The sequence below is a fragment of the Tympanuchus pallidicinctus genome, unplaced genomic scaffold, assembly GCF_026119805.1.
Source record: "Tympanuchus pallidicinctus isolate F22 unplaced genomic scaffold, pur_lepc_1.0 scaffold15, whole genome shotgun sequence".
Classification (NCBI taxonomy): domain Eukaryota; kingdom Metazoa; phylum Chordata; class Aves; order Galliformes; family Phasianidae; genus Tympanuchus; species Tympanuchus pallidicinctus.
In genome coordinates, this window is record NW_026294669.1 from 25,911,933 (window position 1) to 25,936,636 (window position 24,704).

At 37.2% G+C, this 24,704-nt stretch overlaps 1 protein-coding gene across 3 annotated transcripts in view; it reads right to left on the bottom strand.

The window, feature by feature from the left end:
* Window positions 1-364: 364 nt before the first annotated feature.
* Window positions 365-24,704, bottom strand: part of LOC128077316 (aldehyde oxidase 2-like) — a 48,046-nt gene continuing 23,706 nt past the window's right edge. For all 3 annotated transcript variants that reach the window (XM_052676381.1, XM_052676382.1, XM_052676383.1), the window contains 22 exons: window positions 24,417-24,601; window positions 24,028-24,190; window positions 23,724-23,816; window positions 22,127-22,296; window positions 21,496-21,610; window positions 20,828-20,947; window positions 20,174-20,270; window positions 18,942-19,066; window positions 18,473-18,606; window positions 17,678-17,765; window positions 14,505-14,591; window positions 13,775-13,966; window positions 12,611-12,838; window positions 11,651-11,746; window positions 10,618-10,746; window positions 9,746-9,820; window positions 9,323-9,375; window positions 8,663-8,777; window positions 7,616-7,681; window positions 6,089-6,277; window positions 4,773-4,940; window positions 365-2,279 (listed from right to left, as the gene is read on the bottom strand). In XM_052676381.1, coding sequence (XP_052532341.1) covers window positions 2,226-2,279; window positions 4,773-4,940; window positions 6,089-6,277; window positions 7,616-7,681; window positions 8,663-8,777; window positions 9,323-9,375; window positions 9,746-9,820; window positions 10,618-10,746; window positions 11,651-11,746; window positions 12,611-12,838; window positions 13,775-13,966; window positions 14,505-14,591; window positions 17,678-17,765; window positions 18,473-18,606; window positions 18,942-19,066; window positions 20,174-20,270; window positions 20,828-20,947; window positions 21,496-21,610; window positions 22,127-22,296; window positions 23,724-23,816; window positions 24,028-24,190; window positions 24,417-24,601 — 2,742 coding nt within the window. In that variant the 3' untranslated portion in view covers window positions 365-2,225. The remainder of the gene's footprint in view (window positions 2,280-4,772; window positions 4,941-6,088; window positions 6,278-7,615; window positions 7,682-8,662; window positions 8,778-9,322; window positions 9,376-9,745; window positions 9,821-10,617; window positions 10,747-11,650; window positions 11,747-12,610; window positions 12,839-13,774; window positions 13,967-14,504; window positions 14,592-17,677; window positions 17,766-18,472; window positions 18,607-18,941; window positions 19,067-20,173; window positions 20,271-20,827; window positions 20,948-21,495; window positions 21,611-22,126; window positions 22,297-23,723; window positions 23,817-24,027; window positions 24,191-24,416; window positions 24,602-24,704) is intronic.

The following is a 24,704-nucleotide window of genomic DNA, read 5'->3' on the forward strand; positions in this document are numbered from 1 at the left end:
TATTGTCTCTCCAGTGAGGGGGCTGAAGGGGAAAAGGAGCTGGGAGGGGACAGTTGACTGGGCTGGGCATCTGTTGGTGAGTGGTGTGCAACTGCATTGTGCGTAAATATATATCATTACTTTATTTTCCTTTTTTTTCCTTTTCTACCTTAGAAAACAGTTCTCAATCCACATGTTCTACTTTGTCATTTTTTTTCCCCGTTTCTCTTCCCCATTCCACTGGGAGTGTGGAATGAGTGACCACGTGGTGCTGAGCTGCTGCTGGGTTAAACTACAATGATGGGAAAACACAAGGCTTGCCAAATCACTTACTTTGAATTGTACGACCAAACACTGGCCATTCTTATTGTCTGTAGGAGCCAGATTTCATTTCTCACATTGTATTCATTGCTGTTGTTTGTTTTTCTCCTCGAAACTGTACCGGTTGTAGATCAGCATCACAAATAGCAGGACAGTGCCCTACAAGTATGCTTTTATTGAAGACTTATATAAGAAAACTCCAGTTAACAGCCCAATGCAATCTAGAAAATACATCATCCAAAATACCCCAAGCAAGATCACATTCAGACATAGAGTTTTGCAAGTACTTTTCATTCATATTAAACCCTAGGCAGAGGTTGCTTTGATACGCATTCTAAAATGATAACATTTGTCTAAATCACAACTAAAAGCCAAAAAGATAAATCGCAACTGCGGAAATCTCATTTTAAGGAAAAGAACACAGACATATTAAGGAACTGACTGCAGGAATTAATAAAAGTCTCAGACTGCAAAGTATATTGCCAGCTGAGCTGTAGTGCCTGACAATTTATCCAGGGGAAGATAAAAGGAAAAAAAATTAAAATGAAAAATTTACCAAAATAAGCTATCAAGTTTCTAATTACCTGCAATATTAATTTATTTGTAAAGGCATATAATCTTCTTGTGCTGCTACAGACGTAGATAAAATGATTTATTTGATGCTCTGTGCAGATCACTCTCTCTTCTATATTAACTAATTTAAACCCGCAGACTCACCATTAAAATAAATGAAATAAGCTTAGACGTGTTTATGTAACTGACAGCAAGATAGGAAATAAAACTTGTTGAGTTTCTGCAAGTGTTTTAGTAAATAATGACAATGTTAAACGTGTTCCTACTATTACTTTCATTATCTGAACTATGAAAGGTGAAAGCTGAATATTCATTTGTATGGATATCTGTACTGACTCAATTTAGCCCAGCCATTTTCTTTGTTTTCTCTGAAGCACCTTTAAACTTGCTTTTCAGTCTCCTATCCTCCTGAGGACGTACTCCATCGAGATTCATATAGCTGTCACGACATCGCTTTAAAACCTCCTTTCTAGTATGTTTGGCACAGCTGAGTCAAACAGGGAGCTGACACATTTGGTTTTGATGACAAACTGCTCTATTGCCATTGTTAGCCCTGCTCCTCTATATTTTTCAGCTCAGTCACCTGCTGCACGTCTGCTACTCGGTATCTACTTATCATTGCAAGGAGTGACCCCATTTCAAAACCAAATATTTCAGAATTAGTAAGAGTTCAGTCCTTTTATCTGAAATAGAACATCTCCTGTACCTCACGCTCTCAGTTCACCTACAGACGAATGCATCGGCTGGGACCTACTTCACCTTTTCACTGGAATGAGGGAGCAAAACTGGATAAGGCAAAGGAGAGGTGGAGTGAACGCTGACAGCGTGGCAAATAGCAGTGGTTTTATTTCAGCTCTGAGAGGTCAAAGTCAACAGTGGTTTAGAGAGGTCTAATGGGTATGGAGTAGATGTGAGATGGGTTGTCAGGAAATAGAAAATTACACTGGACTATTACTTATTTACCATGGTAAATATCATTGTCTGGAAAATATTTGGTAGTATGTACTCTTAGAATCTTGGTTCTTCTACAATACTGGTGCACGTCTGTCACTATCTTGTACAGTATCTAACTCTGATTTATTGCAGATACTTTCAAAATTGCATGCAAATTCTTCAAAGTTTAAGGAGTAATTCCAGAATTATCCCACTATAGCATGGAGAACAACTCAGTTAATAAAGAAATACATTTTTCCAAATGAGAGGTGTGTCAGTTGGCAGCACATTAGGGCTGATACTTATACCTTGTTGTACAACTACATGTGTGTGTATGTATTACAGTTATACTTCTTTCTTGCAGGAATGCTTTCTTTCAGTCAGTAAGTTCCTGAAAGTACCACCTGGTTATTCCACACTTAAGATATATCAATGGCCCACGGCTTGTAGGTTCCAGGTTTATCCTTCGGAATCTGAAAGAATGTAAAGAAAACATGATTTTGATAAGTGGAAAGAAAACCTTATGTAATTCACAAATGCATGTTCCTTTTTATCCATTTCAATGTCATTGCATGAACAAATCCACCCTTTTTCACATAATAAAGATTTATGAAATCAACCAAGTTGCCTCTAGTCAACTGTGAACAGTTAATTAAGGACATCTCTCTATAACACAGGTGAGCTCGTTGCCTGAAAGTTTCAAGTTACTCATTGGAGGAACTGATATATGAAGTTCAGTTGTACAACATGGTTTAATGGAACTGCATTAAGTCCTAGAGGCCATGAAGTCTGCAAGGAAATCCTAAATTTCAGAGGGCAGAGATAGAATGTCAGCTCCTGATGACAAGATAGAACGGTCACCTTCATTTAAACTCTAAGTAGTTAACAAGTGTATGCACAACACCTAGAGGACAAAGGTTCTTGATTGTGGTTATGATTTCTATAAATAGGAGAAATTTTATCAATGCAAAATACTTGATCACTGTGTATTGTGTGCAGAAGGAAGCAGAAGTGAATGGATGTGGAATTTACAGTTCCAACCTCTGGTCAGGATGAGGTCAGAATGTCTTCAGCTGGCCGCCACTGAAAGAGAGAACAGCCTGCAGGTTTGCCTAAGCCAACTTCTGTCCCTTTTCATAGAGAAATTTGCAGCCTATGTTAGAACACAGTTGTTCAAACCCAGCTTTGTGGGGCTTTTGATTAGACTTCCACCATTGAAATGTAGTCTTAGTGTGTGGTACCTCTTTTTTTAACTTGAAAACTGTATTGGAAATAGTGTGTGATTTCTGGAATGCCAGAAGATTTGCAGATACCCAGAGAAGATCTGAAAGCAGCCCTGTTTAGATTTTATACCAGAAATGTGTCCCTGATGTTCTGCACAGACTAACGACTTTTGGCTCCTCAGATATTAAAAATATAAATTAAAAATAACTTGGGTCAAAACACAGCAGCTCTTGTTCTCAACAGGGTAGTAATTTAAGTTGAATGCTAAATTAAAGTATCTTGGCACAGTCTGGTCTGGTATTTCTCTACTTCCCTGTCTGCAAGATATTCGTCTAGTTCACTTTCTGACTGGACACAGATTGATGATAATGGCTGCAAAACCTTAATCTCATGATTGTTCCCATGCTTTATTCCTTTCATTTTTTTAAATTCTTTTTTTTTTTCTTCAACTTACAAATAAACAGAAATTTGGGGCAAGTGACAACGTATTACACAACACCTGGAAAACCTGCTGAAGTGGCCTAAAAGTATTAAGTCAGAAAACAATGTGGTCATTTCCCTTTTCTCCTTTGTGAATAATTTTTTTTGTGTGATCATCATTGGCTTGGACAGACAGGGGGTTTTAAGTTGGCTCCTGCCTCAGTCTCACAAAAAGAAGCACACCAACAGCTACTGCTCTGTTCTGCCAACTCCTAGTGAGAAAAGGGCAAGATGAAAGAAGAGTGGATTAAAGGTTCTACTCTGGAAAGAAAGCAGAGAGCATAGATGGCTATCCAAATAATTTCAGTGACCAGGGAAATTTTTGATAGAAGTACACAATCAATCCTTTTGGTTGCCTGCTCTATTAGAGAAAATACTAGAAGATAAGATTATGTCAAAAACAGCCAGAGCTGGATTTATGCTGCAGTTGCAGACTGGGAAGCTCTATGGTTCTCAAACCTAGACATCAAATCTACAAGAAATTATAGTACCTGAGATAGGCAGAAAATAGGTCTCAGGAATACTTACCAGATCATGACACAGAGAAGGAGCTCATATGATGTAACAGGGACTTAGACAGTTTAGGCCTCTGCAGTGAACACTTTAAATCTGCACCCTCAGATTCTGTGCATGCCAGTGTCACTGGTGTTGCTTGCATGAAACCATACCTAGAACTCAAATGTCGTATTTGGGAGTGTTCTTGTGCAATTAGTCTATATTCTAACTCCATGTTTTTACAAGACCTGAATGCATATCAGCCCATATTTCTGTCTTCCTGTTCTTCCTGTTTTTTAAGGAAGAAAGGTAGGAAACTGGGATATAAGGCTTAGTGTGGAACTAGCATAGGTTGGGAACTTTGAACTAGTGGTGAAGCACACCTACTCTGTGTTTAGACATAGTCATATTTCCTCATAGAGATGCAAATCAAGTGATACTAAAGACAAACTCAGACAGTAATCTCAGACGTATTTTAAAGGGCCCTTAAATTAATTACATTGGAGTTTTCACTTTTGCAGAAAAGGGACAGATACTTCAGAGTTCTGGAGTGTTGCTAACTCTGGCCAACCATTCATATTACAGCTGAGAAAAGTGTCACTGATGAAATAAAATGCATAACTCTGCTAAGTGTGGCATGCTGAAGGATAGAGCACTAATCAGGCACTGATCTGACACTGATCAGACTATGTGCACTATGTCTATCCAGGTTAAAGAGGAGTGCTGAGGAGGTAGCTAGCTCATGAAAGGAATGAAAATACTGTTACCATCTTAGTAAAGATATCATCACAGGCCATACGAATCCGCTCAACGGTCAAGGGGCTGTTCAGAGTGAAGTCCAGGGGTAGTCCTCTTTCTTTCCGTGCAGCAGCCACTGCATCACGTATTGCAAAAAACACTGAACTGCTCAGGAAGAATCCAGCCTCACCCACGCCCTGGTAGAGGAGAGAGACAACTGGAGAGATGGGCTTAAAAACTAACAGCAGAGTTGAATCGTATATTCGCTGCAGTTATCCAAACTACAGTGACTTGCACTAGCTTTGTATTTGGTCAAGTCCAGCATATACACATGCAGCAGCTTTACTCATACCTCTGAGAACTTGCAGTTTAGAAAAACATCGAGGTCCAGGATTTGGCTGGTGAGGACAATTTTAAAATTTACAGGATAGCTACACTATCAAAAAAGCTTTATGGTGTAACTTCAGTTGTCACATTATAAAGCCATGAAATAACTTACAACTGCTCACATAAACTACTTGTTCTATATTCAAGTGGTCATATTGAGGAATAAAGCCCCCTTTAGCTTCCTCCTGCACAGATAAAGTCTGTGCCATCTGTGCCTGATATTGTGTTCTTTGTCTCTCTGTTTTCTTCATGTGGAACAGTTTGTTTACCCGTTTATACCAGGTAAGAATATAAGCATCTGGAGTGGACTTTCTTCTGGAAATTCCTATTCCTTTGTCATATCTGCTCTACATTCAAGGCTGTAACAGTGGGCACTCCTGTCTTCCAGAGGCCAGAGCCATCCTCCAGTTTTCCCTTTTATTTTAAGTGCTTTTGTTTTGAGGCTACAAACTGGATGCTTCCTCAGAGGATAATATTCCCTTAAAACACAAAGGCTGGTGCTCTGCAATGCCTAATGGAAGAACTAGGCTATATTCCCATATCTATGAGATTTCCCATACGATTCTAGAAATTCATTTAACCTCTCATCTCATGACTTCTCCACTTTTAAAAAGGATCACAGTATTTCCTTCTTCCATCCTTTCTCCTGTTAGGCACTTTAAATTCTTCAGGATGGATTCTTTTGCTTTCAATGCATTGCACAACAACAAGGCACAAAAAAGGGTTTCAATTTTGATTAGTGTGTCTAAGCGCTACTGTAATATCAAAAAATCATAGGAGGAAAATAAATAAAAAAGCTCAGAACAACAGTGCTTCATCATTTAGATCATCTTTAAGCACCGAATCTGAAAAGTGGAATTACTTCAAGGAAAAAAAGCATCTACCATACTATACAGCCACTGAAGGTTCTGCAGCAGAATCATCTCGTTTGCTTGCAAACAAGGTTTGGTATACCTACCTTGGAAGAATAGATAGCAATTGAGTTGCATGAATTTGGCAGTAAATAGACATGGAATTGCTCAGGAATGTCACAAACCGCAGGGATCTTGTATGTATCCGGGCTAAGAGTGAGCTGCTCTCCTTCTGGGGAAAAGTAGATTTCTTCTAATGTATAAAGACCAACCCCCTGAATGAAGGCCCCTTCAATCTGAATGAAGAAAAAAAAGTTAAACACCTACAACTCATTCAGGCATTTTAAAAAGACATAAACAACATAAAAAAACATACACAGAATTAGACCTTCTGGAATCTTTCCTTCCAGAATTAGAGGTTAGCCAATGTAGACTGAAATAGGACCAATCTGTCCTCGTCTGACTTACACAAATATTTTCATTGGCTCAAGTTCTTCTCTTCCTTATTCCTGACTAAATTCACTGTGACTAGTGCAGTTACCTCTGATTTGCTTTGGCAAAACTGAGTTTAGTGAAATCTGTTGACTTAAAGCTTATTGTTCACAGGAATGCCATGAGGAGATATTTGCTCACGGTCTATGACATAAATAGTCTGCCCAGTCTGCTATTTTCTTATAAAGATTTGTGGATAGCTAAGGAATTCATTATAGAGTAACAATCTGTCAGACACAAATAGCAGATAAATTGGATATGAAGGGAAAGCCACAAAGAAAGCCAACCTAAAGTAGGAGAGAACAGCCATTGAGAAAACCTCTGGGCCATCACAGTACTTGATATAAATAAACACTGGTGAAAGATGAACATAGCATTGAACTGGTAGGAAAGAATTATTTTATTTATTTGATAATCCTTGAGTGTGCAGAATGAGAGTAATCATTTAGACAAAGAACATGTAAGGATGAGCCTGTAATAGGATAAACAAACAGGATATGAAAGGATTTTTAAATTTAAGTCAGATTCTTAGGAGTGTTTTCTTTGATTCTGCAAAGAAATGACTATTTTTTTTTACATTTCTGAGTTCACCACTGCTTTCTTATTTATAAACTATTAGTGCCACTGTTTTTGTTATTCAGTTTATATTTTGTTATTCAGTTTATTTGCAGGTGTAGATAATTGAATCCATAAGGCTACGGATACGGGACCTTTCAAGAAAGGTCTGTTCCATGTCCACAACTTTTTCCATGAAGCTGAAGTCAGCAGTACCCTGCAGGTGGCTGAGATTTAGCCCTCTGTCAATAATTCCAGGGCACAGTAAACTGATCAGGAAAAAGTCACAAGTTGGTTCAGGGTGCTAATCCTACAACACATTTCCAAATGAGGTCTGACGGTTCTCCTTCTCTTAACACTTCTCAAATATAAGAAAAAATAAGACATAGAAAACTTAACGTAGTATTTTTTATAGCTGCAAATAAAAACAAGCAGTACATCTATTTAGTCCAGCCTCCTTGATCACTAAAGCATAGCATGTCTTAGGCTCTGGTGGACATTAAGATAACCAGCAGTAGCAATTTTTTAGATATAAAGAGGGATGCGCACTAATATTTGATAAAGAGCAGAACTGTAAAAGTACATACCTGTCCTATATCTATAGCTGGATTTATGCTAAAAGAGGCATCCATCACAATGTCTGTCCTAATGTTCTGTTAAACAAATAAAAGTTTTAAAAAGTTATACTTAAAATAGACAACAAGAAAGGGATGCTAAGTAATATATATTCTCACTCATTATAGATATGTAATGACAGGTGGTATTACAAATTTACTCTGAAACACGAGAGCCACTTGAGACAGGCTATGCTGATAGAGAGATCATCTCTATGATTCATTTTTTATGACCACCTGAAACTTGCAATATAATGTGCACATCCAGTGCATAACAAGATAATGAATAAGATGATGAATTCAAGAACAAATCTGTCGCTTGCTCTCTGATAGAAACTTAATTGCTTGAAGTGACATTTAGCCATTTTCCATGCTTTGCCATGAGTGTGGAAGCACTGACACCTGTGAGGAAGTTCCATATGTAGAGAATGGCACAGAGAAGAACGCTTTCTTACATGAAGACTAGTGGTTTCTGCTTCTAAATGCTAGCTAGCGTAGTTCGACCAGGTTCAGAGATTCCAGTGACTTTGGTGTCTAGTTCCACTTGGGGTACTACACAGATGAGTTACTGCAGACAAATGTGGTTCCCCAGTAGACATGAAGACATTGGACTGTGGCTCCACACCAAACTGCTGAAAGCTGTACGTGGACTAAATCCTCACTGCAACAAGTCACATTATGTGATAGTGACTTTTCCTGTTTTAATGCAGCTCCGTTAAAAATGGGCTGCAACTAATGATTTGGACTTGTGCTACTGAAAAGCTAACTTGTAGGAAGATTTCCATAGGGTCTAATTGAATTTCAAAGCCATCACAGATAATGGAAACATTAAATCTTTCTTATTTTGTGCTGTTCTCATATACTTCCTTATTCTTCTTTCAACAACAGATTTTATCAAAGATAGGATGAACAAATTATAAAGGATTCTGCAGCCATTTATTGTCATGCTGTTTCTCTATTCTTAGTCAAAAGAGCAAGAGGAAAAAAAAGTCATGTGAATGTAATGACAGTGACCATTACCTTGTGTGCTCCTGTAAGGCAGTCAATTTCTACTTCAGAACAGGCAGCTCCATAGAGAAAATACGGGAATGCATGGCCTTTCTTTGTTTCCCAGTTCATGTTTGTCACATAACCTCTAGAGGAAACAAAAACATCCCTCAGATAATATGAATTTGATCAAGACACCCTCCTTCCACTGTCCTCATTCTCGTGAATAATGCTGGTTGAGATAACTATGGGAACCACTTCACATGAGAAGCAAACTCCCTAAATGACCTATTTTCATAGGAACCTCATAGTCAAAGACAATCTGGGGTATCGTACACTGATAAATATTTGTTGCATTGAATACTTTGGGAGATTAAGAACGTTGCAGTCATGATGGTTATCAAGTCAAATCCTTGTAGGCTTCCTGTTTTCTACTGCAGTTGGCCTCGGAGAAGACCCTGTGCACCCACCTTCAAATCTTTTATATCCTTGCCTAGCTAGCCAAGGTTGAAAAGATGACTTCCTGTTGCGTAAACAATGCAGTTTGACCCAGGCAACTCCCTCATGATTTGTGTGCTGCATCTGATACGGCCTTGAGAAGGCTGAGTGGGGACAGTTTTATCCTGTCTGTAACATATCGCCAAAATGGCATCTCTGATGACAAGAGATCAAAAGACTAACAGCTTTCCTTACTTGAAATAGCCAGTAGCTGAAAGGCTGATGCTCTTCTTGTGAGCTTCACTGATCTGCAAAAGGCATACTTATTATTAGCGAGAAAATTTTAAAAATCTTTCTGATATTCTTTACCATATTTAAAGAAAAAAATGAAAATTTTAAAAAAATCATTTAAAGAAAATGGAAGTCTAAATAAAAGCTTTACATTTCCTAGTGTCCTGAACAGGTCTTTAGGAAGGGACATATTGCAAAAGACAATCTAAAGCTGGCCAGATTTACTAGGGCATTGTATTACACCACTTGCTATTCTACGGTTTATTCTCTCTCTTCCAGTTTACTTTGCAGAGAGGCTCCTTTCTACCTCCAGAACAATGGCAGGTGTCACACTGGATCCATGGTTTCATCATAATTTAATAGCAAGAAACAAAGAGAGACACTTACCCAGTCTTCCCATTTGCCTTTAGGATTCTTCCTTCGGATAGGGTCTAGACGCTTCCAAAGGATTTGACAAGCATCCTAGAGAAGAAGTTAAGCACCAGAAAGCCAAATCTATCTGGTGTTTTCAAAGAAATACAAGTGTTTTCTTGGTGAAGTTGGTTTGTTAAATGCTCCTTCAACATGTTCTGTTTTTATTCTCACTTGATAATTGCTCAAAGAAAGACTGATTTGGATTAGCAAATTCATTCTGTAGTTCAGATTTCTCTTCATTTAGTAACAATTTCTTTCCTCTACTAACAGCCAGCTACAAAGCAGCACTTGTTCACACACTAGGCAGCTGTTGAAACCATAAACAAATAGAAGACAGAGAATCTGATTCCCCTTCTGTCCTGATTCACTAGATCTACCAGTGTGAATGATTTCTTCTGAAATAAATGAAAGAAGAATTGATCCCAAAGTATCTAAGTGGATAAGAGTGATTAATTTAAGTTTAAGTTTAAATTTAAACTAATTTAGGCACTATTTTAAAAGTGCCTAATGTGTATCTTACGATAAATTTTCCTTTAATTTTTGTTCACATGTTCAGAATAAATTGAAAATCCATAATTTTCTCTAGATTAAACCTGAGAAAAACTGAAGTTTGTATATCCGATACAGTAAAGCTTTAAAGCTATTCTTTTTAACAGTGTTCTATGATTTGCCTTACTCTAAACTGTGCACATAAATTAAACTAGCAACAGAAGCTTTGAAGAGGTAAAAGAACTGATGCTTTTTGAAAGCTGCTCAAAAATAAAGATGAAATTATGAATTGTCAAAGGGAATTCATTATTTAACAGAATGGATGATCATGGGAAAAAAATAGTAGTAAGTCTAACCTGTACTGCTCTTGCATTGATTTCTGTCCCAACTGATCCCGCTGTGTATTTGCCATTAGGTACAGTTGTTGAGCTTGTTTCACAGAAGTGTATATATGACAGTGGTATCCTCAGTTCACGGCTGGCAATCTGTAATAAAATTAAATAAAAGGATATCCAGTCCTACTTGAAGAGACAGTCTCAAATTAGGGAAAATAAGGCACTGTCATTCATGTCTCTCTATATATGCGCATAGAGAAATGACCTAATTCCAAGTGATGCTGTAAGGAGGACAATGCTGAAGTCTGCTTTAGCAATTATTCTGTAATACAAATAATTTATTAATTAATTCAGATACTAGAAGATAGGATAAAATAATACAATGCAATATCATATCTTTTGCCATTAATTAATTGCTCTATTTAATCAGGTTTTGGTTTTATATATTTATATATATATATTTCAACCAAGATTTAACAATAAATCATTAATCCTCATGGATTTTCAAATCTTCTTTTTATATTTTCCTTTCTATCTCGTTTCAAATAGCTTTCCTAGTTTGTTTTCACACTTCAGTGTTTTTCAGCATTCTAACATTTCAATATCATTAACTCATTTTGAAGGAATGGACTCATTTTCGCTCCAAAAGTAACTATTTAGCACATGGTTTTGTGCATAACTGTTTGCACCTGAATGCATAACAATGGACTGATGCTGCCATCAGTTGCAAAGTTACAATTTCTCAGCAGTTTAGCTCCTTCTGCAAAAAAAACTGCTGAATCCTTTGTGCATGTTCTCTATGTGCCTTAGCCATCCCGGTATCAGTGAGGAATATCACAAAGATGTTCAGCTACTATCCTCACCTTGAAAGATTATGTTGATTATAGCTTATATTTTCCCTAAGATTTGTTTTCACCAGTAACTCTGAAGCAACAACTCAAAGTTAAACCTAGCTCTCTTACTGAAACAAAATTTGTTGCACATCTGAGTATCACACATCTTTTTGGCTCAGTTATCTTGTTGCATTTACTCTCAGATGGTAACTCTTACTCACCTGTAACATCTTAGTGTGAATTCCTTGTCCAAGTTCAATGCCACCATGAGTCACTAGCACAGACCCATCTAAGTAGATATGGACAAGAGCTCCAGCCTAAAGAGAAGATATGGAAATGCAGTAATTCTCTTACTGTATTGAAACAAGAAGGTGCATAAGAAGGAGAATGAGGCAAAGATTTATTTCACAAGAATCAGTATATTACCAAGAACAAGGATAAATTCTCCAGTAGTCTGACAATAAACTTCACCACCCAAGAGCAAGAGCAGGGTGGTTCTAAATGAGCTAGCAGTTACTAACAGGAGTTCTGTAGGGATCACAGTAATTGGTTTATATTACAGAAAATCGTATCTGTTTTCTTGTGAAACTGAGAACGTAAATATACTCTATAGGCTCTAGTTGTATGTGAAGCCTCAGATCCACAGAAACAAAGAACTTTCAAAGGAGTTGTGATGAAAGAAATCACACAAGCCACTCCCTCTTATGAAGGAATAATTGGATAGAAAAGAAAAATTCTGCAAAATTGCATTCTGCAGCATGCAAACAGCTCCCAGCAGTTAGAGAGCAAACAGCAGAGCCTACGAGGTATTGTGAAATACAGTGTCTCCAAAACTTGGAGTTTTTTGCATGTTATTAGTTTTACATTGAGAAATCATGGTCACGTCATCTCTTTGGTGTCAACTTGTGACATTTGCAACCAGGTAACATTTTGCTCATGTCAGTCAGTCTCAGTGCCAGAGATTGCAGCAAATAATAAAGCTATTCTCTATGACTTAAATCTAGACTCTCAATCAGCACAACGCCTGACCTTTACTTTGAATGGTTTGGTGAACTGTAATTGTTATTTATGCCTTTTACTGATCTTTTTATCAGTAAAATGCCTGCCTGTCAAGACTACACTTCTCCTGTGGAGAAAAATAGAGACTTCAGACAACAAAAGCACCATTTTGAAACAGTTACCTGATGGAAATAGGTTGCATTAAATCCAACAGAAAATTTCATGGGAATGATGGCAATGCCTTTCTTTTTCCAGTAATTCTTCCTGTTAAACTCTTCCACCTTTGCGTTCCGGCTGTGGTAGTCAGACTTAACCAAACATTCTTTCCAACATTTCCACAGATTCTCTGCATCAAATTCTTCTTTGAAGGCTGTTCGGTTTACTCCTTTGTACATGTTTATTTCCCTAACCTAAATAGCAAGCAAATTTATAAATGCTGAAAATAAATGTGGCTTTATAATGTAATGACATTCTACACAATACATAATGGCATGCCATGCAATTGCTTTAAGAAGGAAATCACTGCCACATAAGAAAACCATTATGCCTTGTCTAGAGCTGCTTTAAGCTGACATGAGGAAATCAAAAGTGTGGAACAAGTGTGGGCTGGGAGATAAGCAGTTGGATAAGTGAAAGCAGAAGTTAAGTTTAAAAAGCAGTCTGGTCTTTAAAGCTACACCTGAATCCTCTCCTGGAATATGAAAAAGGACATAAAGCAAATGGGACAGGAAAGAGATTCAAAAAAATAAGGAAAAGACATGATGGCTGGCATCTTAGGAAAGGAAAAGTTATTTATGAACCACAGTTTTGTTACACAAGTGCATGTGAAGAAGGAAAAGGTTGCACCAGGCTGGGCAATGTATAAGGAAAGGCTAAATCTCACAGATGAGAGAAAAATGTTAGGAAACTGTCTCTTCAGGGGGGAGAAGAGAGAAGTGGCCACACAACCCAGAGACTTAGCTGACGTGATCCAGCTAACTAGACTGGTGGTAGATGATAGAATGAAGTTCTGACAAGCTGAGATTTAGGTGACAGCTGAATGTACACAAATTGGTAAGAAACTAGTCACAGAATGCAAGAGATTATACCATTTTGATTGAAGCAGGACATACTAATAGCAATCATCAAATATTTTCCAACAGATCCTGGGCCAGCTTTATCCACTGTTACCTCTACTACATCAAGTATTGTTCCATGGAAGAAAAGGTCTTGGATAATGTACCATTCAAGTAAAGTTGGTAGATCTGGCCCTATAAGAACTGACTTAAGAATGAGGAATTTCCAAAAGTCAAGGTCCTAGAATTCTTTTTATTCCATATTTTATTTGGCAGTCTTAGTTGTTATACCTTCTCATGTGGTAGTCCAGTCTTGGTTGCCACAGCCACAATACAGGTCTCCACAAACAGACCTGCCTGAGGAAACCCAAATCCTCGAAAGGCAGTATTAGAAGGCAAATTAGTCTTGCAGGCATGGCCCCTGACTCGGAGATTAGGGATATTATATGCATTGTCCACTTTCAGCACAATGTATTCAATCACCTGTAATAAGAAATTATAGAGATTTAAATGGTTCAATTTCCTTTAAAGAAAATGGTGAGACTCTCAAAGAGGCCAATAAGATGCAATTGTTTTAAGGTGGAACAGTATTATACTTAGGTGTACTGTTCTCTGCTGTTTTTACACTGATGTATATAAACCGCATTTAAGTCATAGGAATTAGAATAGCATGAAAAGCATCAGTGGGGGGAAAAACGCAGATTTTCAATTTGGGGAAAATCAATGAATAATTTCATGATAATTGGGTACCTAATAAAACTTCTTGCATCTCTGTCCTCATTCAACAGATCTGATTTTTTTATGTCCCAAGTTTTCTGAAATCTAAATTTTCAATGTCTAATATCACCTGCCAAGAACTACTGCACTGCCTTAATGACTGCATTTCTACTTTATGCAGGCAAGAGTTGCACTTAGCAAGAACAGGCATATTCTTAAGAGAAATAAATTCAAACAAGGAGCTGTTATTTTCTTTTGTGACCAGTTTAGCCTGTGCATGTAGTATCAGTGAAGAAGGACTTACCAACTCAGATTCATCTTTTGTACAGCCACCATTTATATAGCATTGAAAATCTGCGGCCATTATTCTACCATCCTTCATGAATCCAACCTGTAATATTGCAACCAATACATTAGTGGTCTTTCCTCTGACGCATTTCAAACTTCTCTTTAGAAATAAGCTAACCACTTAACAAATACAGCTTGAGAATACAGAATGCAATGGGATTTCTTTCCACTGAATTGGAAAAAAAAAAACTTTGTGGATTTCTGTTTATAGGATGGTACGTATTTGGATCCAAATACTCAAACCAAGACCAAAATAGCACATAAAAGCTATAAATTATCAGAATGCCTCAGTTTCCCACAAAACTATTCTCCCACCTAGCCACTGACCATCCCTTATTCATGCAGAATCTGAAAAAACTGTTCACCCCCATTTTCCATTTGAAGAGACACTAGAAGGAAGATGACAAGATAACTAAAAAAAAACAACCTAATTATGATTCTGCTTATTCTATTTCCTGAAGAATTTCTTTTGTAATCATCTTCCATTCTGATTATTTCATTGCCTAAACAACAAAATAAAGTGAGCAAATAGTGCATATATCTGGCATATCAGATGTTCAGAAACATATATTAAATTTAATTTTAGTTTTGGTTTCTTCTCTAAAAAAAAAAATAGGTTCTATATTTAGTTTGTCTTGTAATATTTAAATGGGAAAAATTACAGAAAGCTTTAAAATAACTAGAGATCAAATTCTTAACTGATGGAAAGTGATGCAGCTCCACCAGGAATTAAGAATAGGAAAGTGAATGCTGTTGCTGGTTAAATTCTGCTTAGTTGCAAGGGTAAGATAAGAGATGGGATCAATGGGGCAAGTCCTGTTTGCTTAACATAGTTTAGTTTCATGCAGTTTGGGCAGTTCTTCCAATTAGGTAAAACAAAAGGTAGGGCGAGTGTTAGATTTAGGATTTGAGAGATCAAGGTCAACATTCTTACTCCTTCTAACTTGTTCCCATTATCCCAATTTTAGGAAAAAACAGGGAAATTGTAACTACATCAAAATAAAATATGAACTCTATGTCTGTGTAAGCTATTGAAAATTCAGTGAGAAGTATAACTATTCCTCCTTTTTTATCCAAAAACAGAATATTGGTCATAAATCACAATATTTGTTTTAGCTTCAAGATTGTTACTGAGTAACTGCACCAGGGTCAATATGATTAATCAATGGTTTCTTCTGCTCTAAGGCCATACCTAAGTACTGGGCTCCATTTAAGATTCAGCACAAAAATGAGCTCTCGGTTATCTCTTTTCCTTATGGTTTAGCCCTGCTTCTAACACCTTACCTGGGACACTTAGAGGTAACCAGTGTCTGAAACTGAAGTAAACACAAGCTTTTGCTACTAGCACTAACTTTGAGACTCATAAATGATTTAAGGAGAAAATAAGCTCTCTACATCTATTTCAGCCCCTCTAGCAGTAACCATAATCTCAGAGATCTCTGGTTGGGAATGATCCCTGTGGAAATGAAACATGAACCCTTTCAACATCACCTCAACAAAGCTTGGGGCCTATTTTGTAAGTAACATTCCTCTCATCAATTTCTTTGTGAATCCCAACTGTCACAATTGCAAAAATAGCCTTAACTCTTAAGCAAACAACGTTTGCTTCAAAATTACATCTAAAGCACACATCCCATCCAATATTGATAATTATTCTAGTCTTACATGGCGTGATTATTGATGGGTGACTTGATAATCAAAAGTTTGAAACGCACATCAAATATAAGGCATGACCCAGTACTCATCATAGCTTAAATACCTACATAAGATTCAGAAGAAGCCACAGTCCTCTTGCTTTTACTTCCCAAAGGGTATATATGGGTTTCCTAATACAAGTCTAAACCTATAATGGCGATTCTCATTAAAAGGTAACTGAAGTTAAATAAAACATAAGCCAAATGCTGCTTTTCTAAGAGAGCTATCTTAGTACCTCAAGGCTTTCATGGAAATACAAGAAATCACAAATTTTATTCAAATCCTAATCCAAATTCTGGTCTTAGAAATACTGAGACACTGTTTTCCTTCAGCAAAGCTAATTAGAAGTCAAAAGGAGAGATGATCAATTTTTGCTACAGCACCTATTTCCTCATCAGGACTAGCCCTCATCTTGCTTCCTGAAGTACATTAGAAAGTCCATGCATCAAAGTTATGTCAGGAAACCAAGTGCTTGACCCCTTTTCCCCAAATCCTACCCCTCTACACATATTTTTTTATCTTAGTTTCTATTATAATTAGGTAATAGATACCTAGAAGAGTATGAAATATGTATGCTATTGACATCTCAGTCTCAGTTCCATTTTTCTCCCATGGTTAATACAAGATCTAACAAAAAAAACAAAAAACAAAAAACAAAAACCAACAAAAGAAATCTTTTCTTTTCCCAAGCCAGTTCTAAACCTAGCCTAAACATAACCAATACCATCTTTGAAAGCAATATCTTCAGCAAAATGAAAAATAACACCTAATCTCTCTCAGAAATAAAGAAAATGAAAAATACACCCCCCTCTTCTTAGCTAAGCTCTATATCTCATCTAAGAATCAGTAGGAAAGAAACTCCTTGGACCTTCTTTATCCAAACCATACTGATTCATAAGCCCTGTCCTGGAGGGTTTTAGTGTCCTCAAATCATACACTAATAACTAAAAGAAGGGCTTTGCACTTGCTAACAGCAGTTGCCTAAATGGCTTCAGTGCTGGTTTCATTTACTCAATTATTCTTAATGTTAAGGATTTTTAAAAAAGCCAAAAGGAAGAGTTTTCCTAGTAGTTGAACTTTCCATTGAGTTGAAGAGCTGCCTTCATTTCTCAGAAGAGGCTTGCATTCAATTCTAATCTAAGTACTTTTCAAATGAGGATGTGGTAGAGCTGATGTTAGCAGTGTTTTGAATGAAAAGGGATGGATAGTTTTGCTTAATAATGGATATTGTATGGACTGTAGGATTAGGAGGATAGCTGTTGTTTTTATTCATAGTATTAGTCAGGATATTTTTAGGACTGGGGCAAGGTTGGTGCGGGTTAGTATTTCAGAAGAGGTGGAGTTTGTTTCTTGCTGCCTTTTGCCAGTCAATAAAAAGATGCTAACTTATCCCAGCTGAAATAACTGAGAAACATAACCTCTCCTGTCACTCACTTTATATTTTCCAAAGAAAGGGTGACGTCCACCAGTGATTAACATGTCCATGTCTCTTTCAAGGGCAAAGCGGATTGGGCGCCCGGTCCTAAAGTAAACGTAAGTCATCTTTAATTACAGTTTATCTATGAAGATTGAAAAGACATTATATTTATATGGCCAAACTTCTAGTGGCAGCTGTAAAACAATCCATTCTATGTTTTAGTTTCTTATTGACCATCATTTTACTGACCATGCCTGCTGATACTAATACTGCTAATTCAGCAGATAAAATGTAGATTTTCTGCTACAGAGACAAGGCACAGAAAAAGAGCTTTCCAGTGACTTTCCTTTAGTGTTTTAAACTGGGAGGTACAAGAAAAGCACACATGACATGGCAAAGACACTTGAGTAGTGAAAACCTGCGGCACAAAGGGCTGACTTGAGCACACCTTAGGATTTAACAAGGATTTCAGGATGAAAAACATTTTCACTAAATACATAGAATGGAGATTCAATCCATTATACCTGAGAAAGGCCTAGTTTGTTGGGATTTGTGCAGATGAACCCTAGGAAAAACTGCATGAAGGCTTTTTTTCCACTGTCAGATGGACAGTAAGTGAATTCTATTGTCAGAATTCAAGATAATTTTCAAGCTTCTATCCAGGATTTACTGATATGGAAGATAAGCAAGATCATGTCTTCAAGCCAACACCACAAACAGGGTTCAGGTTCAAAGTTTCTTTCTATTTCAGTCTCATAATTTCTAATCTGATTTAGTTAAATCATTCATTTTATTTAGTTAGATCAACTTACTTGTTGGCTGCCACTGCTGCAATTACAGCAAAGAACGAAGGCTTAGTTATCTTCCCACCAAAAGCTCCACCAACACGTTTTGTGTGACACATAATCTTGTTGGACTGAAGGTTTAAAGCTGAAGCCACTAATTTCTGCAGAAGTAAAATCTGTGATTTTACTGAGAATTATCACATATCAAAATACATTACAATTACCTATTTTCCATGGCTAACTATGTATTAGAAGCGAACAAGCTTATGTACAAATTTTCTATTCCCATAACAATCTGCTCATTTTTATCTTTGTTCAGTTTCAACATTAGCCTCTTATTTTTATTAAAAAATACATTCAAATCAATTAATCTGAATTGGGAACAGCATAAAAGTTTCAAGAGAAGCACAGGAGAATGAAAGGAACTCTAGGTCTTATCGTTTCGGTTTCAAAATAATTTAGGAAGGTAAGAAACAGGTAAACAGGTTTATTTTACCTGTACATCTGTTGCATGCTGAGTTGATACATACACATCCATTTCTTTATCTTCCATTCTTGGAATAACAAGTACACTATTTGTTTCCAGGTAGAAATGTTCCTGTCCTCCCATATGCAATTCACCTAGTATGTGTATTATTATAGGAAAAATCTAAGCATGGTTTCAAGTGAACTGGGAGGGAATTTATATTTGCATAAATATATATGTCAGAAAAAAAAGTTCTGTTACAGAAAGCAAATATAATCAGTTATTTCTCATTTCTTTATATCTCGTGTTTACACTTCTGGAAATATATGTTTGTTTAGAAGAAAGATGCTCAATCACCCCATATAGCTGTATTTATTTATTTCTCTGGTATAAGATCAGATTCTATTTACTATCTAATGCTTTTTCTTCCTTAGGAGGTTACATCTGGGCTGTTACAATAGCATTGTAATATATTATCTTCTAAATCACTCTGTGAGAGAAGAAGTTCTCTTTTCCTTTCTTTTTTATTCTCTCTCCATCAGTATATGCCCTTATCCTGTTTCACTTTTCCTACCCATTTCTGCCCAACACATTCTTTTTGCACAATTTTCCTTTCAGGAAGAGAAATCTGTCAGTACATCACAACATAAAAGCCAATTCTTTCAGATTTGTGTTGTGACCTTTACTTTATGCCATCCTTAGATCTGATTAGTTATGCTTAAAACACATTTATGCAGCAGCAGTAGGAATCAGAACTGATTCCTTGAGCGGATGACATGAAGTGATAGGGAACAGCTGGGAAAAGTCCACAGGAGAGCAGAAAAAAAAAAAAAAGTCATAAAGAAGTCATAAACTTTATGTATAGAGAGATTGACAGAACTGAGGAGGCTCAGCCACAAGAAGTGCAGGAAAACATCTTGAAGTCTGTAGAAGAATGTTGCAAAGAGGTAGAGAATAGTCAGTGTTGTATACTCTCAGAAATAAGAACAGTGTAGTAGTGCTTAAGTTACAGCAAATCAGGAAGGCATAAGAATACCCTTGCATTCAAAGGAATGGTAAAGCACAGGGAAAAATCGCTAACAGGGCTTAGTTAATCTTCATTTCATCTTGATTATTGGTGAAGGGGGAAAAAAATTAACAACTGTGTTGTTCTCATTAAATTCTGGAGACATAGCAAAAATCCGAGTTCAAGCACCAGCTGGTGATAGATTCTGAACAGCACAACTCCCCTCCTCTCCTGATGCACCGCACACACAAACTACCTTCTATGATTTTATCAGCAGACTTAAATCCTTTCTCAATGTCTCCTTTTTCTAGTTTCCTTTCTTTAGTAATGTACGAATTATGCTTTATTGCATCCTGCAGCAAGAAAAAAAGAACATGTTAATAATTCACTCAGATTATTTTTATATGGTAAAATCTTCAATTATCAATACGATCCTTTATTCAGATTGACAGATGGTTGCAGCTGAGTATTAGAAAGAGCAGGACAACTGTTCCCATTCCACCAGTAGAGAGCTTCTGTTTTTATTTTTCACAGTTCATACCATTCTGTCCTTCCCCTACATTAGAAATACCTAATGACTGTTAATGGCACTCAGAGTCATTGAAAATATTTCAAAGTCAGATTCCTTTCTACTGAAGATGAACCAGTCCTGATTTTCAGAACATGGGTGTAGGATGTGTGACTCTAGAACTTCTGCAAAGCAAACTCTCTAATTTAATTCTATACTGGCCGACTCCTGCCAGAAATATGGCTCCCACAAGCAAAGAAATTTTCCCTTAACATTTTCTGAATATTTTAAAAACTATTTTGAACAAGTCCAAAGCCTGACAAAGACCTGCACAAGGAGATGAATAGTGAACAAGGTGACTTAAGCGTTCTGTCAGACAAGGAAGAGGAGATGCATTGTTACCTTAATGGTGAGGACTGGCTGCAGATCTTCATACACTATCTTCACCTTTTTAGCTCCACACTTCGCCTGGGTCAATGTCTCTGCAACCACGGCACAGATTATCTGTCCAACACAAATGACCTGCAACACACCACCATACATTACCCAATGGAAAAACACAGGAACAGTTACAACTCTCTACAAAGAGTGTTCTGTGGGAAGAGGTTATGCACCAGTGCCATTATTTAAGTTCTGTTCCTCTAATAATGCTATTCCACTGCAGACTTAACGTCAGTAGATGAGAAATACCATTGGCATCCTTCATCATCCGCAACACCTGCTGCTGTCAGTGATCACAGACATTTTCCCTATGGCCATCCTGAAGTGGCCAGATACTGTATCAAGTAAAACCTGATATAGGGCAGACTGCTTTCCTTCTCAGAGAGGAAGGAAATCCAGATAAAAAGGAAAGAGAGGGATAACATACTAGGAATTACACCTGTCCCACTGCAAATGCCAACCTGCAGTATCATTTGTGATGGAGACAGCTCGGGACCTCGGACATTCTATATAGTCACATTGGCTGTGCATATACTCTATGTTTCAGCATATGAAAAACTGCCCTTATTTTTTATTTTTCATATGACTGAAGCAAAACACCCAGGCACTCCTCTAAGAGCAAGAAATACCTTGTCTTTTGCAAATGCTTCCTCTTCATCATTGCCATTTTTCCCTGGAACATCTTTTGCTGTAACCACATTAATCACTCCTGGCACCTGAAGGGCTTCTGAAATGTCAATTGATCTGGAACGTAGAGCATGCACATAAATGAGTACAGTACATAGTACAAATATTTTTAGCGTAAACTAATTCCATTATTTTCAGGACAGAAATCTATTCCATAGGTCTCATACTCTCACATATGAGATTATCTTCAGACAGAGAAGAAACTGGAAGTGTTGATTCACATATTGAGAAAAACAAAACAAAGCATGAGCAGCTGTGCATGCAGTACAAAAACACCTCTTTAAATTTTAGTTCCAGTACATTCAAAACCTAAACAACTTTACTTCCTACATTTTCTGTACTAAAAGGGATGAATGTATTAGCATGAACTCTTCTGCCCTTATCTGACAATGCTTGAAGCGCATAGTAAGGACATCCTTACTTATGCGTAATTGCATACCTCATTATATAGACAAATCATATAATGGGAAGAGAGAAAGTGCTTAACATACTTACATGGATATACTTTTCCTCTTACTTAATCTTTGCACGGGCTTATCTTTCTTATATGGATATACTTTCCTTCTTACTTACTTAATCTTTGCATGGGCTTTAATGCTAGTGACCACAGCCAATGAAAGTTCTCCATCCACTGGACGAATGTCATCAATGTAAATTGCTTCACCAGTGGTGTGCTTAATTCCAGACTGGTGCATGATGGGACGTCCCACGGGGTCTTGTGGAGACTGTCCTGGGTCAACATCCTGCAAACAGGAACGTGTCTTCAAGTCAGAACAGTAATTAGAGAAAGCCTTAATCACACATTTTATCTGAGATCATTGTCTGATGATAAAATCCACACAGACACAATTTAGATTTTATGAAAATATTCTTGGGAAGTATTATGAAGGGCTAATTTGTGCTCCATTACTACCATGATGCCTGGATTGAGGTTGGAGAAATATATTTCACTAGATACCAATCACAACTCCAGTAAACATCAGTCTTCTGCAGAAAGACTGCAACAATTAAACAAGCAAAAAGCCAAATCCTAAACAAGACACAATGACTTCTTCATACTGAGGATCCATGGCTGAAAAGATTCAAAACTTTCTGGACCTTATCTAGCCCGTTTGCTGGGTCCGCACTTTCTGACAGCACCCTTTGCAAGTCACACTTTACAGACTTCAGATTATGTTTCATGTTGTTTACTTTGGAGAAAACACATCTGAAATTAGGGATATACACACATACACACACACACACATATATATATATAATCAGAGATTATTCTAAATCCTTCTTGCTCATCTTCCTATAGAGATAGGTAAATTTGTATTCTGCTGAGCGCTAACCAGACCAAGAAAAATGGTTTCACTCATGTTTCTGCTAATTAAATCCCCATCAAATCCTTCTAACACTGTAAAGAGCATGGAGTTGAGCACACTTCAGACACACCTAATGAAAGTACACCTTTGGTGCTCTCAGTTGTTGAGTTTCTGATAAGTTACATAACTATGGTGAGGGACAGTGAAAAACTTCCAACATTTGTGTTTTGTTTGCTTTTACTCAGAAAAGGATTCTTCTCCTTAAAAAAGTCAGTGTCTGAAAAGAACAAAAACAAAAGAACAGTCTGAAGTTAAGGCCTTTTCTGGCAAACTGACACTAAGCAGTTAATGCTTGCTTTTTAAAATTTCTCAGTTCTGCAACAAAGCAAAGATATGGGTGAAAATTCTTGATTTTTTTTTTCCAATTTCCAATTAAATTTATATTTTCTGAACAAAGTTTTTATTCCCTAGCTGCCTCTTCCCCTGATATTGTAGTTTTGCAAATAAACGTCTTAGGCTTGAACAATCAGAGAGATACTGCAGCAGGTGATTCCATTTACTGAAATTTCATTTACTGAAATCCACTGAACAATGTAAATTCTCTGCTGAGCTCACACAGAGCTGAAAGCTTTGCCCCTGTTCCAGCTGTCAGGATATCCTGATGCTGCACAACACCTTGAGAACCAGGATTACATTTGTGCCCTGATAGACTACAAAATCTGTAAAAGAAAATGTTTACCACAGGATCAACTGTTCCAGCAGCTTCATAGTACAATTAACAGAGACTTAGGAATAAAAACTGAGAAGGGCACAATATTCATTAAGACAGAGTTTGTGGCAATCCCAGCTGCAAACAACCTCACCTGATAGACTTGGACACCCTGGGGAACACCACTTTGCAGCATTCCCAAAGCACTCATCTTATCCTGTGAGAGTTCAGCATACCTGAAGGGATACTGAAAGGAAGATGATGTCAGAGTAGTATTGTCAGATCCTTATTTAAAAAAACAAAATAAAACAAAACAAAATGGTTTTTCCCTAATATATTTTGAAATAGATCATAACACTTTTACTCTCCCCTCTCCTATCCCCAAATATTTAGAAAACCAGAAATGTCTTGCAGCCTGTCTTGCTGATGCAGATATGCAGTTCTTGTCCAGTCCTTACCATCTGATGTAAGCCACGTAACACTTCCAGGTAAAATCTGAATAAGAAGCTGACAAGCAGAGTTCTTCTATACTCTACTTTTCCACCTGAAGCTGATGGAGGAAGAGAAATTTCCTCCAGCACCAGTTTGCAAGCTTCACTCAGCATCTGATCATTCCACTGTCTGGTAGAAGGATAGGTTAGCATACACTTTATTAAGACAGCTGAAGCTATTGCGAAGTATGTGGGAAGTATTAAGCAAACAGCATAAGTTATATATCAAATAATAGCATACTAAGGAAGACTACAAAAAGAGACTGTGAGAATCTGATGATGACAGAATCCAACAGGCCCCATGCATCACATCATACTTCCTGCTTTTTCCATAAATGCATTAGGACATCCACTACCTTCCAATGAGCTTCTCACAAGATTTTCTTGCACTGAGTGTGGTTGAGCCAATGCCTCCATATAAAATACTCAGATCTACAATTGTGTCTGTGCCTGGTCTGAAGAGGACTCGCAATCCAGCATTCACTACGGAAAAAGCATTTTTCTGACGGTCAGCTTGTCTGAAGGCTGAAATAAACTCATCCTAATGGAATAAAAGACAATAGAAATGCCATAAATGGTAGAAATTGGTCTTGTTAAAATAAAGCAAATCTACAACTCTCTGTACGTTGATTATCGTTGTCCAA